General features: G+C 35.8%; 1 protein-coding gene across 3 annotated transcripts; it reads right to left on the bottom strand.

The window, feature by feature from the left end:
- Positions 1-1,920: 1,920 nt before the first annotated feature.
- On the bottom strand, positions 1,921-16,155 carry LOC147403815 (putative E3 ubiquitin-protein ligase RHG1A). Of its 3 annotated transcripts, XM_086439549.1 has the most exons (7): positions 15,739-16,155; positions 15,155-15,201; positions 8,845-10,755; positions 6,139-6,192; positions 3,330-3,428; positions 3,096-3,242; positions 1,921-2,497 (listed from the first exon to the last, which is right to left on the bottom strand). In XM_086439549.1, the coding sequence occupies exons 3-7, from the start codon at positions 10,657-10,659 to the stop codon at positions 2,366-2,368; spliced, it is 2,247 nt and encodes a 748-aa protein (XP_086295675.1). In that variant the 5' UTR covers positions 10,660-10,755; positions 15,155-15,201; positions 15,739-16,155; the 3' UTR covers positions 1,921-2,365. The 3 variants fall into 3 exon arrangements, with proteins under 3 accessions (XP_086295675.1, XP_086295674.1, XP_086295676.1); XM_086439548.1 differs by lacking the exon at positions 15,155-15,201; XM_086439550.1 differs by lacking the exon at positions 15,155-15,201 and having other exon boundaries at positions 3,330-3,407; positions 15,739-16,152.
- Positions 16,156-16,712: the final 557 nt, after the last annotated feature.

The following is a 16,712-nucleotide window of genomic DNA, read 5'->3' as shown; positions in this document are numbered from 1 at the left end:
TATAGGTTGAAGAATGGGGTATTTGTGTCATTTTCATTACTCTATAGGAGAAGTCTGAAGTCAAGGGGCATTTCATCAATTTGGAAAGAAGGGCTAATCTCAAATACTCACCAAAATATGGAGGGGTATTTCTAAAACACGCTAATGCTAAATCAAATCTTTAAACCCTTGTTTATTATCAAATTAAAATATTATAAATATTCACAAAATTAGGGACATCATAGTATAGTTCCGGAAGCATTGGACTTATGCTACTACAGGCGCCATAAACGACATTTTTAAAATTGAGGAGAAATAAAATCAGTCCAAATAGATGATTGTAACGGGCATTGAAATCTACGTCTGAGATGGTTTGAGAAGGATACTTTGACCTAATGACTTCACGCATGATCGTCTGGAAAATATTTTATGAAAGAAAATTAATTTCTTCAGATAGAGATTATACATTGGTGGTTGAATTCTTTGCATTGGTGGACACTTGATTCCTAAAAGCCTTTATTTAAGTTTAAGGGACTTGAGTTCCTGAGGAAAATGGTAGTGAGCAATAAAATTTTAAATTGCACACTAAAAAAATGTCAAAAAAGAGGGTTGGTTTTTAGTTTTGGGGGGTAATTAAAATTGATAAAATAGCATTTAAAGATGGAAAACTCATTTTCCTAGGGTTGGGTTGGGGAAAGATTTTTTTTTTTTTCTTGGGATGGAATATCGCTTTGGATAGTTATAGGCGAATGTGCAATCATACACCTGAAAATCATCTTTTACACAGAAAATTCATTTTTCTGCCCATTTTCCATGCACAATCATACATTCCTTAACTTTTCAGGTAGAGAAATTTTTTGGGTGGAAAAGATTTGGTTGATGTTTTGAAATTTTCAAGCAAAAGAAAATTGTTTCTCTCGAATGTGTTGCCCCATATTATTGGACAAACCATCCTTCTATTATATATAGAAGATCACCTTCAATTTTTAGTTATTGAAGTGAGGACCATGACATGCTAAGATATTTTTCCACCATAGATGCGCACATAGTGTGTTTTGAGATGCCTTTGCTCTTCGCACATGCGATCAAAGGGGAACTCAATTTGAAATTGGATCAGGTCTTCCCTTGCTCGGGTTAATTTGACCTCTTATTTCTCCTATATGAAATGGGTCATTTTTCACAACGTGAGAATTTGGACTAGAGTCGCCACCGAATTTTATGATGTATAGAAATCATAAGTATTGAATGGGTTCGGCAAGAGGACATCAATGTACTAATTGAATTTTTTCTTCTTTTTTTTTTTTAAGTGGGATGCTTTTTGAGAACAAAAGAGAGGGGACAGAGGGGGCAGAGTATAAGTCTTCGCCGAATACCCATTACTTTTCTCCCCAAAACCAATAGTGTTTAAACAACACTACTCTTCAACCTATGTACCTACCTCAAGAAGATAGGAATTTTAGGACGAACAGAATTTTCATAGAGAGGCTGAAGTCAAATGGATTAAAAGATGAGGTTGAACCAGTTCAATGAGATTGAAGATGCTAGATTTTTAATAGAAAAGTTGAGAATTTTACACAAAAAGCTAGGATTTTAAAGAGATTGAAATGGTTGGGGATAGAAGATGAGGTCAGTTAATTTTCGATTTAATCGTCCAATTTTCCATGTGGACTCGAACAAGATTTTTAAACTATGGTTTCAAATAAGATCAAAACTGGTCTACTACTTTGATCGATATGGGTTCCAACATAAGGGCTCCAATCTCATCCCCATAACTAGGCTGAGACATGTTTAGGTCGATTTTAAAAAAACCAACCCCATACCATTTTTTTTCAGAAACCAATGGCGCCCTCAACCAGAACCACGGGCCATGCAAATGAGGATCCAAATATGGATCGAATGGCCACAATTAACGGCCTCCACATCCACCACGACCAATCTGAATTACATAACCATAATTAATTAACTAAAATCATCTATAGATGTTTTTATATTATTGAAGTTCACCATTGTTTAGGTATAATCCTATACCTGGTTCTTCTCACTGCTCATGTATTATATCCCACCTTCATACCTCCAAGACAACTATAAACCGAGACTTTCAGGTACCAAACTACATGTATTATCCCGCTTTCTGCCATCAATCATTCTTTAGCCGTCCCTTATCGTTCCACCTGGCCTGAAAATTGTTGGTTTTGCCACACTACGCAAACCTCTAACCCGTCCTTCAGACTAAACAACTGCCATGAGCATATATTAAAGGGTAAAAAAAAACTAAAATAGTTCATGAAGTTTTTGGATTCAATAACAGCAAGAACTCGCAGACTTTGGGCACACCAACTTGATCCAATCCGAAACAAGTGAGGCCGAAAGTCGATGGGCTTCTTGCTTATATACCCAAGCCCGTCAGTTTACAAATGGGGCATATGTTCTTGTTCATTAGCCATTGCTTAATGCAATCAGTATGGAATTCATGCCCGCAATTCAACGCCCCAATGTCCTCCCCTTCAACATATTCTTCCTGCAATAGTAGGCATGGTCACCAAGTCGGAATATGAATTTAAAACAGTAAGGGAAAACTTTGTAAAAAATGGAGAATACGGGAAAGAAATGAGGGAAAAAAAAAACCATATATATTAAAAATTGTGAAGAAAAAAATGTACTCATAATATAATGCATAATACATTAGACGATTGTCCTAAGTTTTACAATAAATTCTTTAGCAAAAAAATAGTATTGAATATCCATGTATGATAACATGTTTCAACACATAATTATACATTGTATAATGACTTACAAAAAGGACTACCAGTCAATGTATCTTTTGAGCAAAATAACACTGTTAAAAAAATTTATAACATTAAGTCATTATCATCAAATCCTACATTAAACAATGAATCAAAAGCACAAACAACCATAAGGCCATAGAAATTAACCGTAGGCATACAAAAAAATTGGGTTTTTTTTTATTTTAAAAAAAAAACATGTTTAAAACGTGTTCAGACAAGTACAAAACACGTTTAAACAAGACTTTTCAGGGATCAACCATGGCGAATAGTGAGTTCAAACAAAAGCATGGCTGGGCAAAACTTCTGATAGAAGATCCAAGTAATTCTAACCTGACAGATACAGCATGGTTCAGCTTCTGAAGAAGTTCCTTCATCATTGATCAATAAATATTTGTGTCGCTTTAGACAAGTTAAAATAGCATGCTCACCCAACCCAGTATTCACGAATCCTATGCGCTCTTCCAATGCCAATAGTTCCTAAGAGACAAATACATTGTGGTTAGTGAACATAGCTCCCATCACAAATGTCTAGAAACTGAGTGCCAATAAATATGTCATATTTACCTCATAAGACATGTTGTCAACGTCAAGCCGCATGTCTCGGTGCCTATCTTGCAAGTTGGTCGCTCCCATAAGTATCGACTGCTCAAAAATAAGAACATCCTGGAATTTGTCATGAGTGGAAGTCAAAGGTCAAATCTAGATAAAATATTAGTACATGGAGCGCCTTTGTGTCCACGAGCCAACTACAAAAGACCCGGGGGGTTGCTTTCACCGCATTCCAACACATTAAAATGTGCTCTGTGCTATTTAAGGACTTGAAATGTTGATTGGTTGTGCATCAAATAAAATGGTTCTCTCTACACTCAAACTCGGTGGGATCAGTGATCTACGATCTGCGGGGATTGCCAAAATCTAAGCCCAGTGTCATCATAGAACTGCTATGTTGATGTGTTACCAAATTTGACACCAGTGAGGGAAGTCCCGAGAAATTGAAAGAGCAACTAAAACCAAACCGAAAGAAATAATACAAAAGTAGGCTGACCAAAACACATAGTTCATGGACACAAATGCAAGTGTCAAATTCTGACAAGGGTACAGAATCTTTCTCTCATTCCGTAAAGACCAAAAGGTAAAATTCTTGGACTTTTCATTGAATTTTGAATAATTTAAAACAGAATGCTTCTTTGTAAAATCTATATAATAAAACACAATGGTTGACCCCATTCTCTTTATCCCCCACATAAAGAGGCGTTGGGAATTAATCTCTCTACAAATCTCGAGGACAACTTTTAACTTTGTCACCTTTCCTCTTCTCTTCCTTTCCAAGAATGCCCCTTCAACATTCTCTTTCCTCTTCTATCTCACTTTCCATTAATACCCCCTCCAACTTTATTGTATCTCCTCTACTACCCTTTTTCCAATAATACCCATCCAACTTTATTACCTTACCTCTTCTACCCCCTTAACCCGAAAGGTATAGCACGGGCAAACTCTATATAATAATAAGGCCTTACTTTTTACAAATATAATACTTATTTGTAAAATTAAATTATATACAAAAGTAGGAATTTTTACAACCTAATCAATTTAATTTTTTTTGGGATTACATACCAGATAAAAGAGAATATATTATTCAATTTTTACTACCTAATAAATTTAGTAAAAATTAGATATTTTTACTCACTTACTATATGTATAATACACCCAGTAGAAAAGAGAATATATTATTTAATGATATTTTTTATAGGCTTAATGTTGTGTTTTCTCTACATAAAATTTCAATGGAAAGGGTAGAAACTATAATCTATGAGAAATGCTAATCACCATCCTGCAAATGGGGGGTGGAAGTGATGTCACATCCATGGATTGTCAGAATCAGAAAAACATCCTCATATACAAGTATCCTTTTAGAAAAGTCAATGCAACTAACCTAAAGAGAAGAAATTAGTTTTGCAATGACAGAAACCATAGAGATTCTATTAAGGAGCATAAATTTTTTATGGCAAGCCAGAAACCTGTTTTGGGGATTCTATACCAGATAAAAGGGAGAAATCGATTCAGGAAAGATGATACCCATTGGGACTGTAGTTCAATTGAGAGGAAAAATAATGATGTTTGTTGCTGTGGCGATGGTAGTTGATGCATCTAGTTGAAGCGGCGATAAGATGAACACCGCTGGTCAGTGACAGTCATGATAACTAGGGAGTTAGAACGTTGGTGGATGGTTCTGCAAAATACGGGTTGTTTTGCATGGGGAGAAAACCCTAGTCAATGATGAATGATGAGAGGAGGTTGTCGATGAGGTCACGATTCAATCGAATCAAGAGTTTATTCTATTCAGCCAACCTCCTCATGTTCCTTTTGAGGGAGAGAAGCAAATGAAGGCATGTGGGTCTCTCCAATAGACCGAATCAAGACAAAGTCATGGTCGAGTAAACAATAACCAAAATAATGTAGAAGTGTACAAAGTTTAGACCCAATGGGGGGCAAGTGATAAAGGTTACAACTTAATGGAAACTTGCTAGCAACATAGTAAAAAAATGGCATCTACCAGATTCACACACCATGACGTGGAGTATGAGCACGATGCAACTAGCACCATTCATAGAAAGGAAGCAAAGTACATGAATAATAATTCATTGCTTATATCAAACATCATCAACGGTTTATATAGATGATCAACCAACCTGTTTCATACTATAAAAAGAATGAGAGCTTAAAAAATGCTCACTTCTATTAACCTAATCAAGGGTTTATATAGAATTATAGAAGATTATAGGAATCCAATAATGAAAACCAACTCATCTTAATCCTATTTTTGTATTGGTTCTTACTAGTTCAATCTAATAGGAATGATACTAATATCTATTTAATATATCTATATAATAAAACACAAGGATGGACTCCCTTTATCCCCCACATAACAGGGGTTCGGATTTTAACCGCACTACGAATACCAAGAACACCTTTTAACTTTATTGTCTTTCCTATTATTTTCCTTTCCAAGAATGCCCTTCTAACTTTATAGTCCCTCCTCTTCTACCTCACTTTCCAAGAATACTCCTCAAACTTTATTGCCTTTCTTCCACTACACCTTTTCCAATAATGCCCCTCCAATTTTATTGTTTTTCCTCTTCTACCCCCTTAAAGAGAGTGCCCGTGCCGGAAGGCAAGGACAAACTATAGTATATGTACAACATACACCAATAATGATATAGTGCATCTAATCTACACGTAATCAATATCTACTACCCCTAATATTTGTGCTGTAACCAGCCAAAAATGATGTGCTATGTAAATTGTTATACTAGGTTTTGGTATATAGTATAGAATCATATATGCATAACAAAGATAAAAGGTAAAATCTGACCTCAAATCTCATGCCATCACCATTCCTCCGGATGAAGTCCAAGACATTGCGTATCTATTATAGAGAAAACAATTGATATCATTAGCCAGACCATCAATGTATTAGTAACATTAAATTATAAGTAGGTCCAATTAAATTATTACATCGAAACACACAGAATATAATATAATATAATAAATAAATCTTGAGCATCGATGCTTGTTTTGAATCAGAACCTAATTCATGATTTGTCTCACTTGAAGATGCCCAAGGTGAAATAAGACCCCAAAATCCCTTAATTTAAAAATAAGCAGCAGTTTGGAATTGGATAGCTAATTTTCTCTAGAAAAAAGATAATTTTTTGCATGAAAAAGCTTTCAAAAATAACTTCACTTCACGCAAAAATGGCAACCCAACAAGCCATAAGCATTTGGCACTCAACTCACATTTTCGATATAAATTGATCTTTTACTAGTATTTTACCACGCAAAAAAACCTTCTTTCTCCATACCCAAAATGACATTTTGCAATTACTTTGTAAACTGTGATTAAGTTCCAAAGTAAATTCAACTAGTTTACTTACATCTTCAGATTTTTTTGACATAAATAAAAATGAATTGTAGTGCTGTCAATGGGGCAGGGGAGCATCCCAGCCTGCCTAAGACAGGCTTGCAAAAGTCGAAACCGGTATTAGTATATGTGACCACAACCACCTCACATATGTCAATTTATTAAATAATATATTTAAACATATTGACATTTAGATTATTAGTTCCAACAATTACCTTTTTTTATAATTATGAGCCATTATCATGTCATTTACCATAGATAGATTACAAAATTAATTACTCATAATTAATAGAGAAAAGTATACTCGCAAAGAATCTATGTCTACTAGTGAATGGACAAACTTTAATCGATATAAATGGAGAATCCAGTATATTCACCGGTGATCATAGAATGCATACTTCATTAATTATGATTGGTATCTTGTCTTTGAAACCAACATTTACAATAGTTGTCACTTAACACAAAACGATAACTTTAGCAAATGAATTGGTTTTCTTTGGACAAAGATACACACAATTTTGCTAAACACATGCACTACTCCATCCAGACATCCAAGGTGGACAACATTGAATCCCATTTTTCAATTGAACTTTACTACTTAATACCTCGATCCACATCCATTTCAGCTTTCGTGTCATCTTATAAGGGCTTCCATGCTTCAACCTAAGAAAACACTGTTCATGGATGCCATAATTAATATTTAACGTTTACATATATGCCCAAACCATCTCAATTGGCTTTCTCTCATCCAATAACTTATTAGAGCTACTCCAAAATGCTAATTTCTGATTTTCCTTCCTAGTCTTTCCACTAGGTTACTCATCATCCCCTTATCTATTACACTCAATCTATGACCCCATAAAGCATAGATAGTCCTATAATTTCCTTTAAACCTACCCTTTAATTACTTTTAGGTCAAACAACCCTTTGAAAACACATTTCCACTATGGGCAACATCCTCTTTAAATGACATCATGTCTTGCACTTTTAAGTTTATATTACATACAAAATATCAAGACCTTGATGAGTATCTTTAGATCTCCTGTCTAACGTTAGAAAGTCTAAATCGAGGATACCAATATGTAACATTGGGGTTCAAATTCTCCCATATATCCTGCACATATCATAATGTATCTAAATATATGATATCACAACTTAAAATGTGAAATGATATTTTGATTTTCTAACCTGGTGTTTAATATCAAAATATTTAAAATGAACAAAAAAGCTCCAAAGTACCCAAAATTTCACAAGTGCATAGTAAAAGGTATAATGAATGAGTTAGATCATACTTTTAGCCCATCTTAGCATCAGAAATAAATGCACCTTAGCCTACAAATAGACAAGAGTAAATAATATTATACTTACTGAAGAAGAAAGAAACAACACACAATAATTCTAAGCTACAGAAAAATACAGTAATACATTTGCACCAATGTGACCTGAGTACATAGGAGACACTATCTGGGGACATCATTGACACAGCACTTATACCTAACAAATGAAGTGTCCGACACAGGTACGACATTCATTTTGAGATTTCTGGGTAATATGGCACTTGTAACTTCTCAACCCTGGACCCCTCTAGACTACCCCCTTTCTACTAATCTCACTATCTTCTTTCCCAAAGCTTTCACATAATAATGATAAAAAAATAAAAAAACCCAGAAGGAAAAGGGATAAAGGATCTCCTTCAGCAATCCACGGGAACTCTTTAAACCTGTTGAGCTTCCATTAACCATTTTAGTCATGTCTTATATACACTCTTTTTTTTCTTCTAATAGACGATATGAAAATAACAAATGCAAAAGTAGGAATGTAGATTATGCTGTAAAGAAGAGAGAATCTAGTGAGTAAAACTACATTCCTCCAAGATTACCATTGAAAGGAAACCTTTAAATGCAGAACTGTATGGAAATCAGAATTATTCATCCTCACACAAATTGCTTGGATTCAATTTCAAGGAAATTGGAACGTTCTCTATGCAAAGTAACATGTTATAAAAAATTAATTGTGCCACATAAAAGTACGATGTTATGCTGCCCTAATACTACAATGGGAGTTATAACTGACATTTTAAGTGAAAAATGTGGCATCCGAGTAACAACTCCACATAAATTGCAAAACATCAGTAAAAGATGCATATCGAGAACAAACCTCAGATAGTAGCCTGCTTCTCCCATCACCGGCAGCAGCCAAAGACCTAAATGGCAAAGGAAGACCATCACCTTGTCTAGGCGTCCAGATTGTTGATCTCGCATAAGGCTGATGATTCCCTGGGTGACCAGCTTGAGCTGAAGGAACCATCTCTTGTGAGGAAGCCGGAACTGAACGTACAGGTGGGAAGCTGCTACTTGAGCCCCCAGGCTCAGAGCCCGCGGATGGAATAATCACAGATCGACGGACGACTTCTGATAGTTGTCGCGGATAATGGATGGGAGGATTGTTGTGAGACACCCAAGGAGGAGGAATGGATCGATAAACCCCTGAACTAGATCCAATTTGAGATGAAGATGCAACATTTCCAGGAATGTTTATAGTTCCATTGGTTAAATTCCAATTTGATGGGTCTTGTGCAAAATTTCTCAAATCAGTTACTTGTGAAAACATAGGATTTTCCGAAATATTTCTTGGCATGCCTCTTGAATGTACTTGTACTTCCTCTTGTGGCACAATTCTCTCTCCAGGAATAACCGAAGCACCTGACGCACTACCAACCCTTAAATTTGAATTTCCATTCCAAGGGGAAGGGTGCATGTTTCGTTGCAAACCAGGAACATGTATGATATGAGGCTGACTCATAGGAGAAGTAGTATTAGGTGCTGTTGGGTGGTTAAATGGGAGAGGTCTAGAAGACGATTCATGAGGTAACATTTGATGAGGTAACATTTGATGGGGCAACATTTGATGGGGTAACAATTGATGGGGTGAATGAACATGAGAACGCCTTATTACATTCCTTGTCGATGGTAGATTAGAAGGGGAGGCTTGATGTGCAGGATTGATGCTCATATAAACATTTCCTTGGGAGGAGCTTTCGGCATTTCCTGCTACACTTAAAGTTGGATGGGAATTAGTGGCTTGACGTGCAGAAAAGATACTCATATAAAGATTTCCCGGAGAGCTTTCTGCATTTCCTACCATACTTGAAGTAGGATGGCTATCAGAGGCGACTACTCTCACACCAACCCCAAGTTGCGGATTCAACTGCGGAGAATTAACAGCAATGGGATTTGCTGTCGAGGTAGAAATGCTTGAGCTACTAGCGGCATTTATATGAGCAGGAACGGCATTCCATACACTGTTTGCAGCTCGATGAGAGCCACTTGGACCTCCATCTAAAGACAGCTGTCTCGAAACTCCACCTTCATGGGCCTTCCTCTTGCAAGATAAACGTCGGCCATCCAATGAACTACTACCTGGTCTACCATCACTCTCATCTGTTAAATTCCCAGTATTCCCAGCAGAAGGAATATGCTCAGTTTCAGATCCACCTGGCTTAGAAATATTTGATTCCATGGTCTGATCGCCATTGCCACTGCTGCCCGAACTTGCGCTTAAGTTTGGGTTCTGAGGAATGTCAGAAGAACTCAAATTTTGCAAATACAATGGCCCATTTGGATCCGGGTTGCTAGAGCGGTTTCCATTCAAACTTTCCAAAGAAAGAATATTGGTCGGTTCATAACGCCTTTCTTCCAACTTGACTTCATCATGGGTGATTTGACTACTCCGGTTCTCACTAGAACTAGGTTGCCAGTCACTTGAGCTCCTCCCATCACAGATAACAGCATTCATATAAGTATTGTTTGCATCATTCTGAGATCGCTGATAGTCTGGTAACAGGCTGTCTACTGGATGTAGCCTGTTGTTCCAAAAGTGTGGCTGATTCGCACCAACGTTACTTGTACTGGATCCATGTTCAAACTCAAATGTATCAGGGAGAGAGTTAGTAGTACTCCTTTGCCCTTGCATTAGGGAAGCTGTGTATTCTTCTTAAAAAGTTAGTGAGGTGGCGAAGAATATAATACCACTACAACAGTGTTCACATTCAACAATTCTCTGATAAACCTGAAATCAGGCAACACGTATACAAAAGAACAACATTTAGTTTGCTAGTTTAATAACTGTAAATCAACACACAAAATTAAGAGTGACATAATTTGGAACATCAGTGAAACAAGAGAGCTGCTACTGGCATCCCAACTTTTACTTATTACACCCCAATTTCTGAAATTATTTATCACACCTCAATTAAAGATTAAAACACACTCTTCAAACATTACAAAGGCTTGTCTCAAATTAGAATCAACATTACCAAAACATTATACACTCAAAACAATTTCAGTAGTTGTCTACAATTATGATTAGACTCGTATAAAATCATAAACCCAAAAAATAGGAATCTAGCAAAAAAAAATAAAGGAGAGAGCTTCTATTGGCACCCCAACTTTTACTATTCTCAACCATTCACATATTTTCTTCATTTAAGAAAAAGTTGAGAGCTCTCTAAAACAAATCCTAGTACATTGCAAGATTGGTTAAAAAAAGCTAGTAGTGTGACAGGGAGGACAACAAAAAGATTGGAATCATCATCATCACAATAAAGCAAGCCTTTTGTCACAACTACCTGGAATAAGGGATCCACAGCATTCAATTCTATACAGGATCACATTATTAATTAATGTGTACACCGTCAAAAATATTAGAAGTGTCTAATAACCATGATTTAAAATATTGTGCCATTTCAGAATGTATTGACAAACTACGTAACATTATTTGAAGATTCGGATATGAAACATATCTGGACTTAAAGTTAATGAAAATGTTTTAGTGTGTAATGATTTGTCTCGAAATGTTTTGGCCAAAACATTCGGATAAGAACAGGAACATAATGAAATCAAATCAGAAATCAGGAAGAGAGGAATATTTGACGTGCCCTCTATGTTTTTAAACTGATGATATATCCCTTGACGTCAGTCTTCTCTAAAAGACAAATCAATTGTCTTCAACGTCTAGCCAACAACCTCAATTTCTCTCCCCAAAACCCATCATACGCAACCTCAAGGAGAAAATGTGTACCCTCATCTCTAACCTTTAGATTCTATCTCCTTCAACCTTCAAACCGTAAGAAAGATAAGAATTTGGGAGAAAAATGGTGGATATATCAACATGAAACAGTGTGATATATATGACAAAAAGTGTTGTAAGTTATTTTTCTAAATGATTTAGAATGTTTTGTTCTGTTTCAGTGAATGTAAAGATTTTTACTTGACCGCAACATTCCTCCAAGTCAAAATTTTAAACCTTATCAATACAATCACAGTCATTAAATGAATGTAAAAGTAAAACCATCTAAAAGTGCAAAATAACTAAAAAAGCTTGTAGCGTTTTCAATTACATAGCAACTAAAGGAAAAAAAAAAAAGGACATGATACAAGCAAGACTCGTGTGTCAAATCAGTACTGAAATTTCAATGGAAGTGTAGCTCCAAGTGCATCGATAACAAGTTAGCTACTCTTTGTGTTCATCCATCAACATTGGAAGGAAACCCTAGTTGCAATCTACTTGGTCATGGTATGGCCGTATGGGTACAGATCAGATTTTTAATTTCTGACTATCAGAAGATATAATGAAGAACGAAGAAGCACTTAAAAGCATCAGAGAAGTAATTAAATGGATAAACAAACAGAACATGAGATGACAACAAGACAAGAAATTAAGAGAAGATATCACTTATACTGGTAGATCTTGGAGTAGATGGAGCAATTAACAACATAAATTATAGTTGAAATGAAAGCAAAATGCTTGTCGGTACTGCAGCATGAATAGACAAGAGTGAACTCCTAAGTACTGAGATCACATGAAATCAATCAATTGCATCTCCTTCAAGGTAACTTGTCATCACATTTGTATCCATATTTTGTTGGAGAGCATGAACTATGATTATATGTGGATCGGATTTGGGGTATTCTATGAAAGATAAGTTAATTTCAAATAGGTTTGTTAGACTGTAGAAACTGTAAACCCTCTGCAAAAGGTTGTGCATGAGGTAAATTCAAAGATCAATATACTAGTGAAGTATGTGGGAGGAGATACAACATTGCATCCTCGTAATCGACGATATTAGGTTATATCTACATTTGCTATGGATGATTTCAATTTCATGTAAGAATTTGGTCTAATTTTGTTGTGCATGCCAGTTGTTAGCCGAAAAATGGCTTTCACTCATATGCATGCTTACAAGTTCTTGCAAATGACATACATCCAAGATCAGTTCTCCAAGGGGGGAAAGCTACTATAGATGGCAACAACAATGATAAAAATAGAGCAGCGTAGTTAAGGGTGAAAGGCTACTTAAGGCGCAAAGGCCTGCTAGTACCTAAGGCATGAAGCAAGGCACACGCTTGAGTGAAGCAGAGCATAACAAACTTATAAAATTAATAAATTAAATAATGAAATATGAATTCTAGATAAAATATAATTACAATACATATAAATATGAATTTTATAAACAAGTTGAAGTATTCAACACTTAAAAAGGAAGAAGGAATATCAACAATAGAGAAAAGATTAGAGAGAAAAAAGAACAATAATCAAGAAAGAAAAAGTAGAATCTGGCCAATAACTTGTGTTGTTGCTGATATGATACAACAACTAGGATCAAGGTTTAAAATGTCGTATTGGAGGAATTTTTCCATTAAAAAAAAAACGATCCTATATTAGTCGATACATTCTTGAAACATTCAACGCGTGAGGGTCTTATCGGTCTTGGCCGATACTAAAACATATCGACCGATACATTTCAATATTTTGAACCATGACTAGGACTATCAATGGACGTGTTCTGAGTCAAGCTTGGTTGATCCTTGACCTGGCCCTAGAAAGGTGGACTCTTCCAACAAGTCTTATACCCCCATCGGGCCTAAGTCAACTAAGCGATAACTTGTTCCTAATGGGCTTGAGCCACTAAAAATGACAAAATATAAAATTCAACAATTTTAATCATAAAAAAATTATACTTAAAAAAAAAAAAAAAAAAATTAATGTAAAGATGTGAATCTAATATGAATTGGTGTCACATTTAAACAAAATGCATTTATTACTTCAATTTTTTAGTGAGGCGTGCGCCTAGTGTGCCTTGTGCCTCATCAAGGCGTGTGCCTCGATGCGCCTCACTTACAGTGCATTGCCTCACATCTATTACGGCATCTTCGGTGAGCCCCGCCTTGAAGCACGCCTACTAAGGCTAAGTCACCTCAAACAAGTCTTCTAGGATCTAACAAGACAAACCCTTCCAAATGGAGTCTTGTGTGCTTTAAGAGTTGTTTTTCCAAGGACTTTCTCTAAATGGGATCTCAAGTGCTTAGAAACATGTTAGAAAATCTCATATAGATTTTAATTTAGTAGACCTCCTCAACCTACTTCACCTATTATGTAATAATATCTCTATACTTATCAAAAAATAAAAAAATAATTGAGCTATCACCCACATGGTTTCAAAACCGATATTCCAAATCAGATCGATAGCCACCGATTCTTACTCATCTCAAAGCCGTATGGGATCTTATGAGACAAAACCCTTCCAAACCAAATCAAAAGGTTTAAACATCAATTTAAAATGTATACATATAGTTTTAAAAATAAAAATAAAAATAGAATGGTTCATAGATTCCACAATCACAAACCTTGTGTTTCATATTAATCACAAACATTTAAAATCATAAAAAAACATTTTTAGAATTTAAAAAACAAATATCAAACCAGTCAACAATGCCAAGTTTTCGGGAAAAAAATGGATGAGTTCTCCAAAAACACTGTGGATTTTGACTCCTCAATTTTGTTACAAGACATTGAGGTATCCAACTCAAATTGAGTATTTAGCCTTGGCCCTAGTGTTTTTTTTTTTTTTTTTTTCTTTTGTACCTTGGGTATCCAACCCTCTTAGAGCACCGGACTAATCCCACAAGGCACGTATGTCACTCCTTCCACGCATACCAGGTGTACTAGGATACGTCCCAGGGAGTGGCCACCAAGGGGGGGAATTGAACTCAGGACCTCTGTTTCCTGAGGCGTAGTATTAGCCATCTCACCTAGATGATTCTGAGTTTGAAAACCATGATCATCCAAGAATCTGAGGATTCCTACCCAAGGTTTTAAATTGCAAAAAGATAAAGTTTTTACTAAAAGATGGATAGCTGCCAAACGCCCAATTCTTCAAGCCAACTTAGTTACCATCATCCCCAGGGTTAAAACCTTCATGTTCAAACAGATAAACACAAAGAGAACAAGATTGGCAGCAACAAATACCATCAAAATCCAAGACTAAGAACCCATGCATGCATGCATGAGTACAGAGTACCATCCACATCCACCATCTTATAAAAAGAAACACAAGACATTCAGAAGCTGGTTAATAAAAAAAAAGTGATCTTTGATGATCATCAAACCCAACATACAAGATACTTACAGAGAGAACAGGGTTTTGCAGCAACAATTACCATCCAGATACAAGAACTATGAAACAATACATGCATGTGTGAGTAACATCAACATCAACCAATTTACAAACAGAAACACAAAATACATTCAAAAACTGCTTGATAAAAAACCAAAAAAATGTGATCTTTCATCATGATCATCAAACCCCCTCCATGCATGAGTAGCTTCTACCATCTTAGAAAGAGAAACAAATAAGACATTCAAAAACTGATTAATAATAAATTAAAAACAAAATTAAAAAGTGATCTTTCACGATGATCTTCAGTGAGAATCGCAGAGCCAAAAACCAATTTATTTTTTTTTTCCAGCAAATTGATACTGTCGAAGACCAAAAACAGGAGATTCAAACAGTCCATGGGGGCAAAATAGAGATCGGGGGAGTAGAGGAGGGGAGAAAACCCTAGATGAGTCAAACCTTGCTCTCATTTCCCCTCCCCCCTACCAATAAACACAAATTTCAGCAAAAATTACTAAAAAACACAGAATCATCATCCATTAATCCAACAACAAAACAAGCAACAATCCATGAAGAAAAGGCTTCAGAAAACGCACCTAAAGAACCCAGATGAAGATCAAAGGAACCCAATCGACCAATTAATCGATCTTTTCAAGGAGAAAACCCGAAACCTTCAGAGAGAGAGAGACATGGAGAGAGACTGACAAACAAAGGGAAAGAAGAAGAAGCGGTGATGGAGAAGGATTAGGCCATTAGAGAGTAAAAAATTCCAATTTGTGATGTAAACTAAGTTGTCCTCAATGTTCTCTCTGATAAATAGATAGAGATAGGCCCTCTGTTCTCTCTCTAAGCTCTGACTCTCTCTCTCATTTAAACGCCACGTCTCTGGCCTCTCTCTAACCTCTTCACCCAATGCGCACACCAGGCTACCATGCGGCCTCCTCTCTGTCTTTCTCTTCTTCTACCTAAAACGGTAGATTCTCCAGATTTTGGATGAGTTGTGGCGTGTAGGAAATTTATTTAATGAGAGTAAATTTCATGACCCCTTCCAATGTATCAACAGCTTGGTATGTATTAGGAATAAGAAATTAAATTGGTATGAAATTTAATGATAATGTATACAAAAGATGAAGATTAGGATGGATTTATGATTTTGGATATTTCAAAAAAAAGAATGTATTAAAATTATTTAGATTCAAAATTGTTGTAATGTGTAAGAGCTAATAAGATAGAAAGGGTATTTTAGAGTGATCATTTTAAATCGAATGTAGATGGAAGTATTTTTTTGAGTGACGATAGGGTGAAACAATGGGAAAAAAAACAGAGGTTCGTAGTTTAGGGATTTTGAGAAATGAAAGGTAATTTTTTATTTTGAATGTTACACAATGTCGAGGATTTGAGATTATTGTGGAGCTAATCAGAGTAAAGGACGTTGGTTAATGGCTAGTAAAAAAATCGAACATGAATGGAAGTGTTTTTCTGAGAAATGACAGGGGAACAATAAAAACAGAGCTCCTCCGTTCTGCAACATGTTTGTAATTTTGAATTATTACAGAGGATATTAACGACG

Source organism: Akebia trifoliata, chromosome 4, assembly GCF_017979445.1.
Source record: "Akebia trifoliata isolate Shusen 1 chromosome 4, ASM1797944v1, whole genome shotgun sequence".
Classification (NCBI taxonomy): Eukaryota; Viridiplantae; Streptophyta; class Magnoliopsida; order Ranunculales; family Lardizabalaceae; genus Akebia; species Akebia trifoliata.
This window is presented reverse-complemented; position numbering and strand designations above follow the sequence as displayed.